This window comes from Drosophila novamexicana, unplaced genomic scaffold, assembly GCF_003285875.2.
Source record: "Drosophila novamexicana strain 15010-1031.04,08,12 unplaced genomic scaffold, DnovRS2.1 tig00001917-arrow-arrow-pilon, whole genome shotgun sequence".
Taxonomy (NCBI): Eukaryota; Metazoa; Arthropoda; class Insecta; order Diptera; family Drosophilidae; genus Drosophila; species Drosophila novamexicana.
In genome coordinates this window covers 102,884-122,500 of record NW_020824907.1, presented here as the reverse complement: position 1 = coordinate 122,500, position 19,617 = coordinate 102,884, and the positions used below count along the sequence as shown (strand labels likewise).

The 19,617-nt window shown below is 40.5% G+C and overlaps 1 protein-coding gene across 2 annotated transcripts in view; it reads right to left on the bottom strand.

The window, feature by feature from the left end:
- Nucleotides 1-19,617, bottom strand: part of LOC115768668 (basement membrane-specific heparan sulfate proteoglycan core protein) — a 129,265-nt gene that overhangs the window by 71,209 nt on the left and 38,439 nt on the right. For both annotated transcript variants that reach the window (XM_030713348.1, XM_030713349.1), the window contains exons 3-7: nt 15,241-15,586; nt 14,996-15,170; nt 14,216-14,379; nt 11,841-12,029; nt 10,306-10,581 (exon numbers count right to left, since the gene is read on the bottom strand). In XM_030713348.1, coding sequence (XP_030569208.1) covers nt 10,306-10,581; nt 11,841-12,029; nt 14,216-14,379; nt 14,996-15,170; nt 15,241-15,586 — 1,150 coding nt within the window. The remainder of the gene's footprint in view (nt 1-10,305; nt 10,582-11,840; nt 12,030-14,215; nt 14,380-14,995; nt 15,171-15,240; nt 15,587-19,617) is intronic.

Genomic DNA, 19,617 nt, shown 5'->3' with positions numbered 1-19,617 from the left:
CCTGGCATGAAAAAAGCCTAGACAGCGATCTTTTGGCTGAGAAATGAATTTTAGCTGCAAATGTTCATAGATTTGTATAGCTTGTAAAATAGCCAAAAAAAGGCTATAATTTACTTTTGGCTTGGAATTGGACTTTTATTTAAATATTCCAGTGATTTGTTGGCCATGAAAATAGGCTAGATTCAAAGTCTTCAATGTGAAGTAAATGGACTTTTCTCGTCAAATAGTTTAGATACAGATGCTTTTTGTTGATTTTCAAATAAACTAAATGAACTTTTCGTTGAGAAATGTCCAGAGATTTGTAGAAAATGAAAAAGAACTTAGTTACTTACGGATCCTACTGGCTTTTGGCTTGGAAACACACAATTGCATGAAGAAAACTTTGTGGTTTTTCTCCAGCTAACTTTCTTCTATTTTGTCAGACAATTTTTATATATTTTTTTTACTTCGCAACACAAATTCACACTGAAATAAAACTGAATAAAGCTCAAAATGCAATTCTTCTAATTAACAGAAATTGCAATTAGAAAGCTGCAAAAACTCGTTTATCACAACTGAAAGCTTGCTGGTATTTTTTGGTGGTACTAATATTTTGGACGCCACTGTGCGGATCAGCTTAATTTTGAGTGGAAATCTTGGGGCTGGCTACGAAAATAGTTCTGGGGGTTCTGCCTTATTTGGGCCTGTTATTTATAAGAAGTGTCGCCAACCCCAAATAGAGCAGAGGTGAGAGAGAGAGAGAGAGAGGGAGAGAGAGAGGAAGAGAGAGAGAGAGAGAGAGAGAGGGAGGGAGTGTGAAATGCGCTGTTTTCTTTATATTTTGTCGGCAATTTGTCAGGCTGCACAACTTTCGACACTAATTGTTGTTGTTGTTGTTGCTGCTGCTGCTATTTCCATCGCAACGTCGTATCTGTCAGATACAAAGATACACGAGCCGCGATCAGTGCCAGCAACGTTTAATGTCCTCTCTTTGGCAGATTTATTCGATTTATTCGCTGGCTCAGCGCTGGCTTCTTCTTCTTGTTTTCATCTCTTTAAATATATTTCTTTTAAGATTTGCTGTCAACAACAACAATAATTTACAACTGTTTAACAGATAGCTAACAAATATTTGTGTGCAACAACAACAACAACAAATATTGGCAGACAGCTGAAGCAGATATATATATATATAAATATGTATATTTATGCTATATATGCCGGAGCAGCAGCAAAGACGAAAATCAAGCTCATCTCCCGCACAGTAGCGGCCAAAATATTGGCACCAAAATAAAAGGTTTAGAAATTTGATGCTCAAACGATTTCTCTAATTTCTCTTCCGCTGAATTGCCAAATTCGAAACTCAAATAAAAAATTTTTAATTATTGAATGCCTATAAATTGCATGAAAAAAAATAGAAAGAAACTAAAAAGATACAATTCTTTGCTTTAATTGAAGAGAGTTTTGCTCAAAATTTGTTCTTAAGGATTTTTGGGAATTTTCAAGCCAAGCCTGCGATATATAAAATTTACTGTGCTTTAGCATAGATATAGATAGATAGATGGACATCAACTTAGTTCCAAGGAACCGATTTCCAGGCATAACTGAACTTCATGGAACAAATTTCCAGGAACTGATTTCCAGGCATAACGGAACTCAAAGGAACTGATTTCCAGGCATAATACAATATAATGGAACTGATTTCCAGGCGAAATTGAATATCACGAAACTGGCTTAACAAAAAAAACTCAAACTCATTCACGAAAGAGTAGCGAAAATTCGAATAATTTTTACTTGCAATGAGCTTTACTTCCATTTTCCAACACTTAACAAGCACAATTTGGCGAAGGAGCAAAATAACAATTGCAGGCATTTGGAGGGAAGGACCCTTTTTTTCTAGATTTTTTAAAATAATCTCACGAAAAAGTTTGTAAATTAAATTTACAGAATTTTGGCGACAAAAAAGCTAAAAATACGATAAATTTCCACAGATCGTTCATTGCGATGAAAACTTCACTCAAAATATGACACAAATTTTCGACACAATTCCAAAGGACACGCAGAGAAAAGAACAACAGCTCGGAAAGAAATACCCAGTAAAAAAGCTGGCGATAAAAAAAAAAACGGGTTTACGATCAATGTTGGGGTTACTTTTGTTCTTTTGGGGGGCTGCGACGAAACACTCCAAGAGCCGAGCTGCAAAAATGTTTTTTAATATTTGCAAAATAAAAAAAAAAAATCAAATTTAACACAATTTGAAATTGTTTTTCTTTTTGGTTTTTGGTTTTTTTTGGTTTTTTAAGTTTTTCGATTTTCTTTTTTTTTTCTTTTTGACACTCAATTCCTGTGACTTACTCAAAAAACAAGAAAAAAAAGTGTATTTTGTGGAAGTTATTTGGAAAAAAAAATATATATAAACGGAATTGTTTAAAGTTGATTCGCTGAGTGGTTGCACACGCGCCACAGTCCCCAGTCGCAGTTACAAGTCACCAAGTCACACAAAGTCACCAAGTCACAAAAGTCACAAGTCGCAGTCGCTGCACAACGAAACGCACACGCAAACGCTTCAATTTGAACTGACGCGGCAGCGTTGCAGCCAGCGCCGGCATCGACTCGCCCAGCGGCCCAAGCGCACGGCCCTGCGTCGGAGGAGACGTCAAACAAACGACGAGACGAGACGAGCGGAGCCGAGCCGAAGCAGACGACGCAGCCAACGCAACCGAGGCAGCGCCAAAGCAACCGAGGCGCTAACAAAGTCAGCACGACGACAGCGACGCCATCGTCTACAACGACAGCCGAAGCAGCCGACGCACACGCAGCGATGGCTAACAGAACGAAGGCGCCCGAAGCTTTTGCCGCCTCGGCTGCCGTACGGCAATCGGTTTTGTTCGGTTCGCCCCTGGCGTTGTGCTGTGGGCGTATGGGGCGGGCGGGTTGAGTGTGTCGGGCACGACGCTTCAGCGGGCACAGCCAACCAGGTTGCATGGCCTAGGCTTCATTAATAGCAGCATGTTACTAACATTGGGCTGCTGTTAGGCGGCTGTTGTTGTTGCTGTTGTGCGACAGCAACATGTTGCTTGCGCTTCTGTTGCGCCTGCGCCAGTCGTTTCAAGCTTTGGGCAGCAGGCGCAAGCTTAAGACACACGAGCATTTAATTTTATGCACATACACACACACACACACAGAAGAACGGAAAATAGCAGCAGCAGCAGCGGAAGTTGTGCGCTTTTCTGGTTTCTGTTTGCCTAACTCTGCGAAGGGTATTCCAGTTTTGTCATTAGTCTGGTAACACATTCAAAGCTTGAGTTTTGAATGCTTCAAGTATTTAATGTGTATATCCAGAAGGACTAAGCTTCCTTTGAATTCCTTCCCTAAACGAAAGACAAAGACAAATCTAAACCTTGGCATAAATGTCGTCGGCTGGTCGCCGGTTCAAATTAAGCAGCAATTTTCAATGCTTATATTTCTGTATTTGTTTGCACTTAACAGGAAACTAACTTTTGCTTTGGTGTAGGTGGGAGAATGGTTAGGGTATCGCACAGTCGGGCACGCCCGTCTAGAGCACTTTTACTTGTTTTAATTATAAAATTTGCACTAATGTGGCTTTTTATATGCCTTAAGTTGAACACTTGCAAGACTATTCATTTGCCACGGCCAACGCCGGGTAATTTCCTCGATGATTTCATATTTTGAAAATCTTAATAAAATGCTTTGTTTTTGTGCGCGTACATATATATTTAAGCTGGGGCAATTCAGAGACAACACATCTTTATTTATTTTTGTTTATATATATTCATTTTTCGTACTCTCCAAACTTATCAGACATGCATAATTCCCCCGTGTGTGTGTGTGTGTGTGTGTGTTGTTGTTTACATTGTTTGTTGTTATGATTTTTATGATTTTTAACAACAGTTGTTGTTGCTGCTGATTGTTGTTGTTGTTGTTGTTGTTGTTGTTGTCTTGCACTCGTTGCCTTAATTTTTGCCCACTTTTTTTTTCTTCTATTTTGGCTCAAAGTGTGAAAAGAAAAGCGCGCTGGCTAGCAAATTCAATTTGCATATGCGGTCCCCGGAGTGTGTGTAAGTGTGTGTGTGTGTGTGTGTGTGTGTGTGTGTGTGTGTGTGTGTGTGTGTGTGTGTGTGTGTGTGTGCGGGTGTGTGTGTCACTCCGTGCTGCAGCCAAATCGCCAGCCATTTAACGCAGCGCAGCGAGCAAAGCTGCTAATTGACTGTTGGGAAGTCGCTGGCTGCTGCCCGGGGGAGGAGGCATGGGAGGGAAGGGGAGGGGGTTGGGGCTAAGAGTGTTGACTGCCCACTTTGTGGGCCAAAAGTGCAAGTGGCGAGCGGCCCAAACATCGAATCGATGCCAAACAATTATAAACAAAATATTTAATCAAGAGCCCAAGCAAAATGCAACCGCAGCAGCCACCCAAACCCAAAGGAAATGTGCTTGAGCAGGCTGTGCCCGACTAGATGTTACCCAGCACAAGCAAACATCGCCTGAAACCCAAACATCGATCACGGAAATTCTCAAGTAACTTGACTGTTCACTGTTCTGGCTCTCTGAAATTTTGTAAACATACATATGACAGCAAAAGCTGTGCACATACTTATGCCCCAAGCTGTATCTCAATCCAAATCCACTAGACGGGAAGCTATGCGACAAATTTGATCTATCTAGCGCTTAAAGTTCTCGAGTTAAGCAAGTTTCAAAATCGATTTTTATCGATATATATTGTAAATGGAAGTAACTAAAGAATATCCTAGAAAAACTCAAGCTATGAATGGTACACAATTAAATACAATAATATTTATAAAAGAAAAATATAATATTACCAATAATCCAGCAAGATATACTCATGCGTTCTGATACCCTTGAGAGCATATTATAATTTTGTGATGTGTCTAACTCATCGAAGAAGGCATCTCCGACAACATAGAGCATACATATTTCTTCTAGATCAGCGACAACAGCTGATTTGATATAGCCAAGTTTGTCAGCTCGTATATGTGTTATATTATATAGTTCTATAGGCAAAATCGGTCGAAATATGAATTGTTGTTTGGCAAAATATTCGGTTTATCAAGAGATTTTCATCGAACTCGTCGTATGGGCAAGGGTATTAAAACTGCGGCTTGCGGGCGAAGTTAACCTTTATATATGCTTGATATTTCTCTAGCTGCTGATCTAGAAGAGGTATATATATATATATAAAGTCTATGTGATACTGAAGTTGCTTTCAAATGCATTATACCCTGTCTAAGCATTTTTGTTTTTAAAGGGTATCCTAAAACAATTCAACATAAAATATAACTGTAAATTGAGCAGAGGCAGCCGCCCAGCTTCCCCCTCGCTACTTCAAATAAAGGGCAACTTTTTTATGTTGAATTATGCGAGTGTGCATGTGTGTGTGTGTGTGTGTGTGTGTGTTTACATAATAATTAAAATTTAGCGGCGCTCAAGTACAGCAGCAGCAACAACAAGAACAACCGCAGCAATTGCTACAAATGACGCACTTTCCAAACACAAAAAACAACAATTGCAACAACAACAACTGCAACAACAACAACAACTGCAACAACAACAACAACAACTGCCGCAACAGTTTCGAATTGCACAACACTGCGCCACAAAACAATCAAAATGCGCTTGCAACTTCAGAGCTCCACACTTGCCCCGCCCCGCCCCGCACAGCACCGCCCACAGCCCCTCGATCCACTCAACAAACAGAAACGACCTTAACAAGCACAGCCTCCTCTTCAGCCCCCCTCTTCAGGCCCCGTCTCAGTCGCAGTCCCGACCTCAGCTCGAACAGTCTTGAAGTTCTTTCTCAATTATGCGGGCACTTAGATATCCACACACACACACACACACACGCACACACACATGTTGACATTTATCTAGATACAATAGAGTATTAATTTCAAGTCGTCTCGGAAATAGATGTGTATATATTCATAAAACATTGACTCGCATTCCCAAGTGTGTTTGCAACACACTTCAGTACTTCTTTTTCAAGGCTGCGAACCGGTTTTGAACCGGAACTGGAACTAGTTAAATCAAAATTATGTTAAGCTACGAGAACTATTCATAATGCATGCTCAAAATGTGACCTGAATTATCATAGGTCATTCCCAAAGCGAGTCACTGGTTCGAACCCAAGCCTGAGTAACCATATGTGGAGAAACAGGTACACGAACCGAACCCCAAAACGAGGCAGTGGTTCAAGCCCAAGTTGGAATTGCCATATATGGAAAAACAGCTTGACAAACAGTTCCTCAAGGCAGGGCATTGGTTCGAACCCAAGCTTGAGTTGGTTCAACTCAAGCCTGAATTATCAGTGGTGGCAAGAACAGCGTCACGAACCGAGCCCCAAAACGAGGCATTGGTTCGAACCCAAGCCGGAAAAGAGAGGTGCTCGAACTCCCAGCCGAACCTTAACAACAGCCAAATTTAAACATGAGCAAATGTTTCTACAAAACAGAAAGATGCCAACCAAAAAAGTATAACAAAGCGTTACAAACACTTTGCAACACCAGTGTTGTAAAGTACTAAAGTACTTGCATGGCAAACGAATAAAACAAGAGAATATTAAGATAATAATATGTTGGATGTTAACGTAAAGGATTATCAGGTAAAGCATACTCATCGAGCAGTCCCTTCGGGATCCGCATTCGAGTCCCAGTCTAGTATTTTGCATGTAATACTATATTGGCTCTAGATCACAGTCTAGTAAGTTTCTTAGTTAATAACTTTATACCATGCAAATCTTGCTTTTCAATTCATATAAAAGATTTCCTCTACTCAATTTGTGTGCAGAAAGCGATTACGAAATCAAATTCGATTTCATGTTCACAAGGTTCCAATAAACTAGAAATATGTCAAGTGCAATATGATTATATGTATTCTGATTCATAAGGCTGAATGTTATCTAAATTGAATTTAAACAATTTCGAGAAGTGCGAGCAACACGAGAAACATGACAATGGAAAGAGAATAATATTTCAATATTCCAATCATATTCATATATTATTCCTTGGGCGTCTATACAGAATGGGCACAGCTTGGCTTAGACAAGTTGAAATGTTTTTTCCCATATTCATGAAAAGGAAAGATTCAAGTTTCGTTCGATCGAACTTTACTTAAAGACTTGTTGCAATTTCACACGCAACTGTGAAAAATGAGCGGAAATTGATTTTGTGCCAACAGAAACTTGACGTGAATTTCTGCAACATTTTCTAATATCTTAAGACGTGGGATTTCAGGATAATAGGAATGGATGGAAAAGTATGGAAAAGTATGCCCAACATTTGAAGCTAAAAGCTGCAACGCGCAAGGCCGGGCAATGCTCGCTAGCATACATGTTTTTATATATAAATATATATTTTTGTGCATAAATCTATAAATCTAGTCAAGTTTATAGATCAGCTAATGCTTGAATTCGTGGCTCGAGTCGAAGGCTTTTATGATTTGTCAAAAGTTGCCATGTTTATAATAATAATAATAAATAATTATAAGCTCTAATCAGTTCCAGTTTCAGTTCCAGTTCCCGTTCCCGTGCCAGTTGCAGTTCCAGTTTTTAGTTCATTTCGTTTGCACACGCCAAATAAAAGTGCCCCCCGAACAACAAGGCAAGTGTCGAAAATTCATTAAATTTACAAGGACACAACTTTGGACAGCGCACTCTCGCTTTGTATGTGTGTGTGCGTGTGCGTGTGTGTGTGTGTGTGTGTGCGAGTCTTTTTTGTGACCTCTGACATTGCATTTAATCTCGTTGACAGCACTTAATACGCCCCCGAGTAGTAAAAGCGGCGACGCCCGGCTAAATAAAAGCTCACTTCAACTTGTGGGCGGTGCGGGTGGCGCAGGGAGAAGGCGTAGGGGGAGGGAAAGGGGCGGTTGTTGTTGCTGGTGTTAGCTTCGGACTGCTTGTTGTTGTTGTTGTTGTTATTTTTGCTCTTGTGTGCAGCGGATTATTTAAGTTTACAATACGCTTAGGGGTAATTTTAATCTGTTGCAAATTGTTTTTTGTTGCTTGCCTCGCTGCAGACGCGCCAACCCCCTCAAACCACCCCCCCCCCCCCCCCCACCCTTCAAACCACCACCAACCCCACCCCCCTCTCCCCACCGCCGCACCGTGACAACAGCCACCCAAAAATCAGCATTTATAAAACATCTTTTTGCATTGCCTCACTTGCTGCTGCTCTAGTGCCTGTTTTTATACCCTGTAGCCGTTTGAAACAGTCTAAAGAAGGGGTATATTGTTTCTGTGCCAACGTATGTAACAGGCAGAAGAAAACATTGCCGAACTCATAAAGTATATATTATATTATATATAAGCTAGGTGCATGACATTTTAAATATTAAAATATTTGTTCTCAATCGATTTGAAGACTTCGTTTTTAGAGCATAACTCGAGCATTATAAGAGCTGGATTGGCGTGTAGCTTTTCGTATATTCTTGTATTCGATTTAAGATCGGACTATAGACACCGAAGTTAAGCTAGAGCACATTACGAAAGCATGGCGTGCGGCAAATATGGAAGGGTATCTACTAGTCGCGCACACCCTGCTTAATCACTTTTCGTGCTTTTTTCATGTGGCATATACTTGCTCGCATTTGTGGCATATTTCATGGATATGGTAATCCACATGCGTGTATGTGCGCAGGGTTGGGGCAGGGGCAGGGGCAGGTTTCGACTGTGATTTGGATTTTGGTTTAGCTGCTGCAGGGGTCCGTCCGTGGGTTGTTTCATTAGGCGAGTGAGGCGGCAAGTGGGCGTGGCTGTTGGCCCGTTTGGGGAACAATTGCAATTTCACTTTTTTTTGGGAAAATGGGTTTTCATTTTTGTTTTTTTGCATATACAATTTATGCGGCAAGCACTTGAAGGAGGGTCAGGGTCATACCCAGGGAAAATTCGTTGCTTTATTATTTGATGGAACGAAACATTAGGAAGAGGCAAGTGAGACAACGCTAAGAACTTGAGGAACGTTGCAGGCAATGGAACAATGCATGTGCAATGAACTCTGAGTGGTACACTGGAAATGGAACATATAAGCAAAGAGTTCAACTTGATGTCCTGTTGCGAACTAATACGGTTTATTCATTTCAACTGTTCCGTGGATGAAACACTTCGGGCGTGAGGGACTTCAAATGGAACGATGGAAATGAAACACAGACTTAGGTAAAACTAAGTTAATTTTTTCCATATCAACATATGGCACAATTGGGCATCGGATGACGATTGTTTTATTCCTGCTTGCTGCGAGTGGAACAGTGGCAATGAAACAGGGCAGAAAGGCATGCAGGGCGCACAGACATGCATGAAATATGCCCTATTAGATTCCTGATTACAGTCACACTGTTTTATTTCTGCATTCCGCCAATTGTCACTTCATTGGAGCAAGCCATGACACAAAGTGGAACAGTGGCAGTGAAACGCTGTTTTACTTCAACATTCCGTTGAGCAGGGCAAAAGCGATTGTTTCATTCCCACTTGCTCCGAGTGTGAACAGTGGCAATGAAACACGGCGGAGAGCCGTGCAGGGCGCACAGACATGCATTAGATATGCCATGATGCTGGCTGCGATTCCTGTGGACCGCCACAGTGCTTCATTTCCGCATTCCGCCAACCATAATCTCTGTGCTGAAATGTGCAAAGCCTCACCTTTGCGAATTCTAGTGAACGATGCAAATGGAGCAAAGCTCTTTTAGCAGCGGCATATGCAAGTACTTTTTGATACGATTAGCAGCTCAACATGTGTGCCACATAATATCCGCACATTATTTGCGTTTTACAGAGAATTACGCATAATTGGCAGCGAAGCGGCACGTACAAAAATCAATTCCCATTTACTGAATAAGTGTTCTATAATTTTTATTCTTAATTATGCCTGCTCTGTGTAGTTTATGCTAAATATTTCTCAATTACAACAACGATTTTCAAATTCGTTAATCAGAAGGCAAAGAAAGACGAAGAAAAAATTGATTTGAAAATTGCGAATTCTCCACATAGCGACACGTGGCCAGATGCCAATGAGATCAGCGATCGCCGCTGACATCACGCAGAAAAAGAAAAGTACATTAAAATAATATGGGAAACCATAAACATAAATGGGCAAATGATTATAATTAAAACAAATCAATGGAAACCCAAAACTGCCAGCTATTAATATATATATATATATGTATATAAAGAAAACTACTTCAGAATAAAGAAAATAAAACCAAATTTTGATCGCGCATTCGTGAGTGAATCAATTAAATGAATAAAAATAAGAAAAAAAGAAATAATTGAAATTAGAAAAATAATTAATTGTAACTCACCCTGTGGCTGGGGCTCGGGTTCGGGTGCGGGCTGACGATCTTGACCGCGATCTTGATCACGATCTTGTTCGCGATCTTGTTCGGGATCTTGTTCACGATCTTGATCTTGTTCCTGATCGGGTCGTTGTTCGGGTTGAGGTTCGGGTTCGGGCTCATTTTCCTCTTTATTGGGGCAACCAGCCTCGTCTGTCTCATCGTTACAATGTATCAGGCCATCGCAGCGCATAAATAGCGGCAGGCAGCGATCGTCGCACTTGAATTCATCATCTTTGCAAACTAAATAAGGTAAAAAGCGCAAAGCAAAAGGAATGCAAAGAAAATAAATAAATGAACATATCGACTTAAAATAGTTGATGAAACAAAGTTTACAAAACGGATGAGCGAACGATGAGAGATTGATAAAAAAAATATCGATCTAAAAAGAAATCGAATCTCGAATAGCTGATGTATAACTAAGCGATTGATCGATTGATTAAGTGATTGAATGAAACTTGGTCTATGTTTGGGCCGAATTTAGGGTTCTCTTAGACTTAAGATTAAATGGCGATAGTTTTTTATTTATTGATTGACTGATTAATTGCAAATTGATTGACGTAATAGAATTGATCATAGTTTTTGATTGAATTGTTGATCGATTGATTGATTGATTGTATGAAACATGTTCTAGGGTTCTCAATACAGACTTAAGATTAATTTTTTATTGATTGATTGATTGATTCATTGCAAATTTATTGACGTAATAGAATTGATTATGGTTCTTATTGATTTGTTGATTGATTGATTGATTGATTGATTGTATGAAACATGTTCTAGGGTTCTCAATACAGACTTAAGTTTAATTTTTTATTGATTGATTGATTGATTCATTGCAAATTGATTGACGTAATAGAATTGATCATGGTTTTTATTGATTTGTTGATTGATTGATTGATTGATTGATTGATTGTATGAAACATGTTCCACCGTAAGGCTGATTTGTGGACGCTCAACTCAGACTTAATATTAAATGACGAAAGTTTTATAATTGATTGATTGATTGATTGCAAGAAACTTCGTTTATATTAAGGCTGCTGTGCAGCCTTCTAACTCTAATTTGAAATTGAGTGACGTAATAGAATTGAGCATGTTTTATGATAGATTTGTTGATTGATTGATTGAATCAAAGTTCTTATTTAAGACAAAAGATTTGTTGGTTGATTGATTGCTTGATTGGGTGAAAAGAGGACTATGTTAAGGCTGATTCTTCGACTCTCAACTAAAATATTAGTTATCATGATATGTGATTGAGTTGAAAATCGTACTTTATGATTGATTGACCGATTGATTGAGTGAAAAGTGGTCTATTTTTCGACACTCAAATCGAATTTTAGACTATATAACAAGTGATAAGAGTTAATGAACGTAGGTTTTTGGAGATTGATTGATTGATTGACTATATCTAGGTCTATATTGAGACTGGTTAGCGGGCTTTCGACTTGAATTTTCGATTTGATGACATGTGACGACCAATTTTTTTTTTTTTTTAAGATCATTACCCTCGACGGTCCCGGTACAATCCTCTTCATCTTCGCCTTGGGGACAATTATTTTTGCCATCGCATCTCATCTCGTCGCAGACGCGAGTGTTGCTGCGGTAGCAGTAGAATGTGGAATCACCTCGGCATTCCGGTTCTCCGGAGCCATCTTCCTCGTCAGTCGGTTCAGTCGTTTCAGGGGCGTTAGGATCTAAGTTGTGTGTAAGTGTGTGCGCGTGTGTGTGTGTGCGTGTAGGTGTAGGTGTAGAGGTGTGTGTGTGTGTGTGTGTGCGTAGAAGGCACGTTAAAAAACAAATTAGCAGTCTTTTAAACAAAAATATTGCGAAGAAACAAAGCACACATAAAATTAAGGGCTGGGACAATGAGCTAGACATAGACAAGGACAACACATAGTGGGAGCACGAGTGAGAGAGAGAGAGAGAGAGAGAGGAAGGGGGGAGGGGGGAGGCAACAAGCAAATGCGAACACAGTTAGGCGTTAGTATATATGTTTTTTTATGCTTAGTTTTTAGAATCCCGAATGGAAATTAGCAAGAATCCTGCATCTAGCTTTTTATGCAGGATTCTCTTGATGTCGTGTCGTTTCACACTCTGCCTGGCATGTCTGCACTGTTGTCATCGCGAAAGGCCAAACTTCTTTTTACTGAAAATGTTGACAGTATTCCCCTCTTAATCTTAATCCAGGCTAAAAAAACTACACTGTGACACAGGACGTACTTAATGACATATCATCGAAAGCAATTGGCTAAGGGACAAGCTCGATGACATGTCACTGAAATTGTCATCGAGCATGCGATAGCCAGCTGGGATGATCAATACAACAGAATGGGAAAGGTTGAGCTGGGTTTTCTTTACTTTTAGCCGGGCTGCAAACCTATAGAAGTGCTTTATATTATGTAAATATTCCGAGAACTGAGGTTTGCAGCGCCGCTTTACAGAAAAAGAGAGCGCTCTGTTAATAACAGTTGCAGTTACAGTTACAGCTATGTTAATTGTTTTCAGATTAGTTGAACGTGCTTTAAAAGTCTTGTTAAGGTTTTGCGTGTGAGCGTGTGTGCGTATGTGTATTTGTGTGTGTGTGTGTGTGTTAGTGTGCAACAAATTTGTAGACTAAACATTATCAAAATTCCCCATCCAAACACAGCGTGCGCACTGACAGAGACAGGGAGAGACAGAGTAGAGAGTGAGGAGGGGGGAAACAAACCCTTATTGATGGGCGTGAGCTGGCACACTTGATTCTCGCCCTCGCCAATGCAATAGATCTCGGTGCGCTTGACCTCTTGCTGTGCACTGCAGAAATCCGGGTTCTCATCGGAACCATCGTCGCAATCCTCCCGCCCATTACAAATATCATAGCAGGGTATATTCGCTATATAACCGCTCTTGCACTGGAAATAATCATTGCTGTCATTGCATTGATCGAAACGCGGCACGCTTGAGCTATCAACGGACGTGGACGTCGCCTCCTGCGGCACGGACTCGGGCACAGGCACAGGCAGAGGCTGGCCGCTGCGGCGTACGCACAGTTCGGGATTCTCATCGGAGGCATCGTCGCAGTCGGCACGTCCATTGCATATGTTGTAGCAGGGTGTGCTCAGTTTATCGCCGCTCTCGCACTGGAAATCATCGTTAACCGATTCGCAGTCGGTGGAATTTGTTATCGAACTCTTTCGATTGCGATGATCGCACAGTTCCGGACGCTCATCGGAGCCATCTTCGCAATTGTTAATGCCATTGCAAATTTCTTTGCAATAGATCTGATACGGACGGCCGCTGTTGCATGTGAAGGGCTCGTCAACGGAATTACACAGATCAACATCGTCATCGGCATCCACATCAACGTCCGCATCGTCATCCTCCTCCGAATAGACCGTGGCCAGCGGCACACTGGGCCTGGCATAGGGATTCGGATAGCGCAACAAACGACGCCGACACATTTCCGCATTCTCATCGGAGCCATCTTCGCAATCGGGCTGACGATTGCAGGTGCTCGTGCAGGGCACGCTCTCAATTTCGCCACTCTCGCAGATGAATTCGTCGATGTCAAAGTCGCTCGGGCTGCTGCACTGGTCATCTGTGTGTGTGTGTGTGTGTGTGTGTGTGTGTGTGTGTGTGTGTGTGTGTGTGTGTTGAGTGTGTGTGTTAAGTGTGTGTGCGTGTGTGTGGGTGAGTGCATTTGAATAGTTTTTAGCCACAGCTACGCATAAGTATTTATTTACAGTGTTGTGCGCAGCTCGAAAAGCTTTTAGTCAGGAGTTTACAATACTACAGCTGAAAGCTTGCACAGATCGGCGTTTTCCAACACCAAAAGCGTTTTCGAATCGTTTCGCATTTCGATATAAGTGAGAAATTGAGAAATTGTGAAAATTAAACTTACCTAATATCAGACGGAAATAGAAATCATCGTCCAGCGAGGCGCTCTGATTGCCAATCCGATTGTATGTCTGCAGCTGATGGCGCAGCTTGCTTTCGAAGTCCAAGACATCGGTGGGTATATCCAGATTGACAATCACATAGCTCTTGTACTGATCGTTTGTCGGGCTAAACGATAAACGCAATTGCAGATTGATATTAGTAACTTGACTTACTTCAATCAAAAATCAAGCAAAATGTGATATACTTTGAAGCCGTGTTTACTATACAAGCGTATATGTATACCAAATTTTGCTCTAAAAGTCTGATTTCGATATCGATATTTATCGATTTTATGGTAACGCAGCAAGTTATCGATTATTTGAACAGAACTTGAGCTTGAAGTCGCTTACTCTAAGATTTTCCGAGCTCAGCAATCGGACAAAACAGATTTATATATATCGATATATGTATCGACTCGACAATGGATGCTGATCAAGAATATATATATATTGTTGGCTCTTTCTGCCTTTTTCATGCATTTGCAATTGAATTCAAAAACACTTTCTATCTATTATCAAAGGGCACAGCAAGTTTGAATACAAATCGATATGTGAAGAAATCGATAAATATCGATTTTAAGATGGGCATTTTTAAGCATAGCTCGCAGCTCAGAAGAGCTAGGGACGCCCAGCTTGGCTTGTATGCTTTCTAAAATAGTTTTCTCAAATCCAGCAGATTTCACACAACGCCCGGTCATTCACACCGGATGCAAGCATACTTTAAGGTCTGGCAATCGACTTACCCGACTTGCAGCAGAGTGGAGCGCAAATCGACATCGTCGTCATCGCCCTCGTAGGTGCGCCGGAAGAGATCGCGCAAACCCCGGCCAATCTCCTCGGTCAGATTGAGAAACTGTTCGCTCCGCTTGTCATTAAAGTCGTTCTCGTACGGCTCATTGACGGTGAATCTTGTGCGGTCTGAAATGTGCGTAAATTACAATTGCAGTCGGACTAAGATTTGCAGTTGTTGAATTCGATTGAGACTCACATAGAACGGTTTCCAGGCCATCGTTGCCGGAGCCCACCTCGTTCTCGTAATCGTCGGAGGCACGTTTCCGGGGACTGACCGGACGTTGCTGTCGTTTCGTGAGTGTCGCACGCTTCTTGAGGGCCGGCTTCTTGGCGCGCTTCTGCCTGTGATGGACATCGTTGCCGCCAAAGAGCCGGTTCAGCTCACGACGCACACGCCTCACGCCCTGATGGAACCAATTGCCCTCCACGGCGGGCTCGTCGCTGAGCGGCGTATACGGCTGCAGATTGTCGGACCCCGTGAACGGAGTCTGATCCTCCAGATCGAAGAACATGTTGTCATTGTCATCGAGACTTGAGATTTGCTGCAATTACAAACATTAAGTTTTAATATTAATACGTGTGTTGCCGCTTCTATTTCAACATATATACTTAAGTTAAAGGATTTAGTGAAAGGCAAGTTGCACGGACTTGGCTATATCGAGTCGAATATATATGTACATATATACATATAAACACATATACATATATATATAAAGAGTTTTATATAGGGATAATTTTTGGGGCCATTAACCGAGCTATAAGAACATTTACTAAAAATTATCAATATACGTCTTTAATTTTGTTTTCGTAAATTTATATTTAATATGCAAAGTCAACAAAAGGTTTGAAACCCAACTAGTACAATTATTGACTTAACTAGAGCTCTATTATTACCGCGATTTTGTTTGGGCATGGAATACTATATACATTATAGTCATATATATATACATATATATATATATACATGAGTTGGCCTGAAAAGCTCCCCACATCAAATTTGATGCACGCAATAGTCAAAGCTTTCAAGCTCTTTGTGGGTTGTGTTCCATGCTAAAAGCAAAGCTTTCACAGTTTAGCATGCACTGCCAGGCACAAGAGCTTCTCAACACAGCGTCACGCGCTGTTAAGCTTAACAGGCAAAAGCTCAGCGCTGTGAAACTCGACTGTTAACTGCGTGCGCGGGGGCTACTTGCAATGTTAAGTGACAAAAAAAACAGTTGAAATCAAATTATGAGGAGGTTGTTGAAGGCAAAATGTAGGGAAGAGTATTTATATAATATAAAGATAAATTCATTAAGCTATAAAAGAAAAAATGAGGTAATATTTACTTTCTTGATATATTTTCTTTCTCACTTTAGCTAATCCAAACTGAAATCTTGACAAAAGCGCACAAACATAAAAGAATAACTCATTTTTAAAGCTAAGGCCTTGCGCTTTGGTATATACACACATTTCTATGCCATATGAAGCCCCAAAAATTTAACATAGATCGGACTTTAAATACCGGAGTTAATCAAGAGTGGATTTCCCATAAAGGGCGAAGACGTGGAAAAGTCATTTGAGATAAGCCTAAAAGTTGCCTTGGAATGAATTAATTTGGTTTAAGCATAGATTTTATATAATCGGAAGCATTGAAAATATTCGCAATAAATAAAATAAATAGTTGACTTCACTTTTTTTTGGTTAATCATTTTTATTGCTGATTATAAACGGGCAATGTGTGTGTGTGTGTGTGTGTGTGTGTGTGTGTGTGTGTGTTTTACGCCATTTGGCCGCATTTCTTGTTCTTGAGGAACTGAATTCAATGACTTGAACTTCTATAAAAAGCATTTACGCAATTTGTGCCCCAATCGAAGAAGCATTTGTTTCTCCTGCCGTTCGATTCCTCAATTAAACCAGTCATAAAGTGCGTAGCAGTGGAGTGTAACCGACTGTTGTATACTCTATGTGCAGTTAAATCTATCGGAAATGAGTCTGACTGTTTCTCGGACTGCTGACTCCAAAACTGTAAGCCCAGAGCAATGATTGTCAAACGGTGCCCGAGAAAAGTTATTCATACAGAGTAACTTTTGTGCAATCGAACTGTTAAAGTGGCAGTCGCTGGTTCTAAAGCTTTGATTTAAAATATTCTCGAGCCAAAGCCATATTTGCTGTTGAAAGGAAGAAATGCGACCTTGACGCTGCTTCTGCAACCAATATGAAGCTCAAACTGTGCGCAGCAGAGCTTGTCAAACTTTCGTTTTCTTAAAAAACAAAGTTTTCTTCAGTTAGCAAAGATTCTTTACAGATTTATATTTTAGGCTAATTTTTTCTCTACATGAGAACAGTTTTTTTCTTTGTAATTTTTTTAGATTTAGGTACTTTTTTTTTGAGTGTACCTTAATTGCAATTTTCTGTTGCATTTTGTTAGTTTTTCCTTCAAAGAATCTCAATCGCTGCCGCATCGATTATTATTTTCCCAGTGACCCATATTTGAAAATGTTTTTCAACATTTTTCCTTTGCTTGATCAATTTATGAGTGCAACAAGTTGCAGCTGGGGCCAGGGGCGTGCGGCAAAGGGAAGGGGGAGGGGGCGCTGGCTATTTTTATACGCCCAATTGAAATTCAAGTGTCAATTCTCTTCGATTTCCCCCTCTCTCTCTCTCTCGCTCTCTGTGCTCGAGACCACAATCTATGCCCATATGCGGTGGATCTTCCTTCACCCAGAGCCCACCCTGCCATATTTCAATTGTGATAAGTCCAAGTAACAGGGAGATATATAAATATATAATATATCTTTAACACTCCGGCAGGAATGCGGTTTTAAAGTCTTGAGTGTATCTTTTTTATGTCTTTTATTTGGTTAAATAAATTTCCTTTTCAGTCGAATATCTTCTTAGATGGCCTTAAAACCAAGTGAATCAGTGGCTTTTAAGCTGTAGCATTTAAATATGTTACGAATGGTTGGGGTCTGCCCAAAAATGCATGTGACAACATGTTTAATTATTATCATTTATTATAATTATCTTTTTATAAATAATACGAAGTAATAGTGCTTCCTAGGCGGAAGTACCCGACTATATACCTTACGAGTATAATTTTGGTAATAACTTCTGTTTTTTCTTTTTTTTATTAAGCAACAAATTACGCAAACTTTAATTAGTCAAACTTTAATTAGTCAAATTTATCCTGCAGTCAAATTTAAATTGAGCCGCAGCTAACTTAACACTCATAACTGAAACAAGCATTTGGCGTTGCCAGATCGCTGCGGCAATTGTTAAAAAGTTAGCAACGCGCTGTTAAGTATATATTTATATATCTTCACCTATATCTTTTATCTGTGTACTGTGCGTCGTGTTGCCTGAGAAATTTATGAAATGTGGGCCAAATGTGCATTGAACAGCTGCGCCAAGCACCCGCCCCCCCACCCCACCAACCGACAACACTGCCACACGCAGAGCTCATTGACAAAAGCCGATAAGGTGGCACAAGATAATGCGTAGCGGGCAGAGATAGAAGGTGTGTGTGTGGGTGAGGGGAGGGGGTAGTGTGTGTGGGGGATGGGGGGTTGTTGCATTTTCATGTCACATAAACGTGAATGCATTAGCTACGCACGAAAATTCTCAGAGCCCCGAGAATAGACAGGGCGGAAATGCAGCACTTGAAATTCTGCTGAAATTTCATCAATCAAAAATCGAAATAAAATCGAAAACGAACACAAAAACAACAACAACAACAACAAACAAACAAGCAACTTAAAAACAACAACAACAAAGTTGAACAAACTTTTGTGTTCGTTAATTTGTATACCCTAACTGAGAGTATTTCCAGTTTATGATCAAATATGCAACACATAGCAGCAAACGTCTTGCAATCTATATCTATATCTATATCTATATCTATATCTATATCTATATCTATATCTATATCTATATCTATATCTATATCTATATCTATATCTATATCTATATCTATATCTATATCTATATCTATATCTATATCTATATCTATATCTATATCTATACCTAGGCTACAAGTGTATTCAATCTTCGGCGTGCCGCAGACAGCCCTTCTCTCTGGTTCTCATGCCTTTCGCTTTTGTTGTTCGATTGTTGTTGTTGTCATTGCCTTTTAGCGTTGTCTGCGCTGCGTCTGCGACATTGTCTGGGCCCCAAAATTGGAGACTCTACGTGCAGTACTTATTGCGGGAGGAGGGGCTGTAACTGCCATATCGATAACATTTTGATTGGGCCGGCGTAGATGGGGGCTTATAAAACTGCATAGTCACGTGTCGCGTCTTTGAACTTTTTGTTTAGTGTTTTGCCAAGTTTGCTGCTTCTTGTTGCTGTTGTTGTTGTATGTGATTGTGTGAGTGTGTGTGTGTGTGTGTGTGTGTGTGTGTGTGTGTGTGTGTGTGTGTGTGTGTGTGTGTGTGTGTGTGTGTGTGTGTGTGTGTGTGTGTGTGTGTGTGTGTGTGTGTGTGTGTGTGTGTGTGTGTGTGTGTGTGTGTGTGTGTGTGTGTGTGTGTGTGTGTGTGTGTGTGTGTGTGTGTGTGTGTGTGTGTGTGTGTGTGTGTGTGTGTGTGTGTGTGTG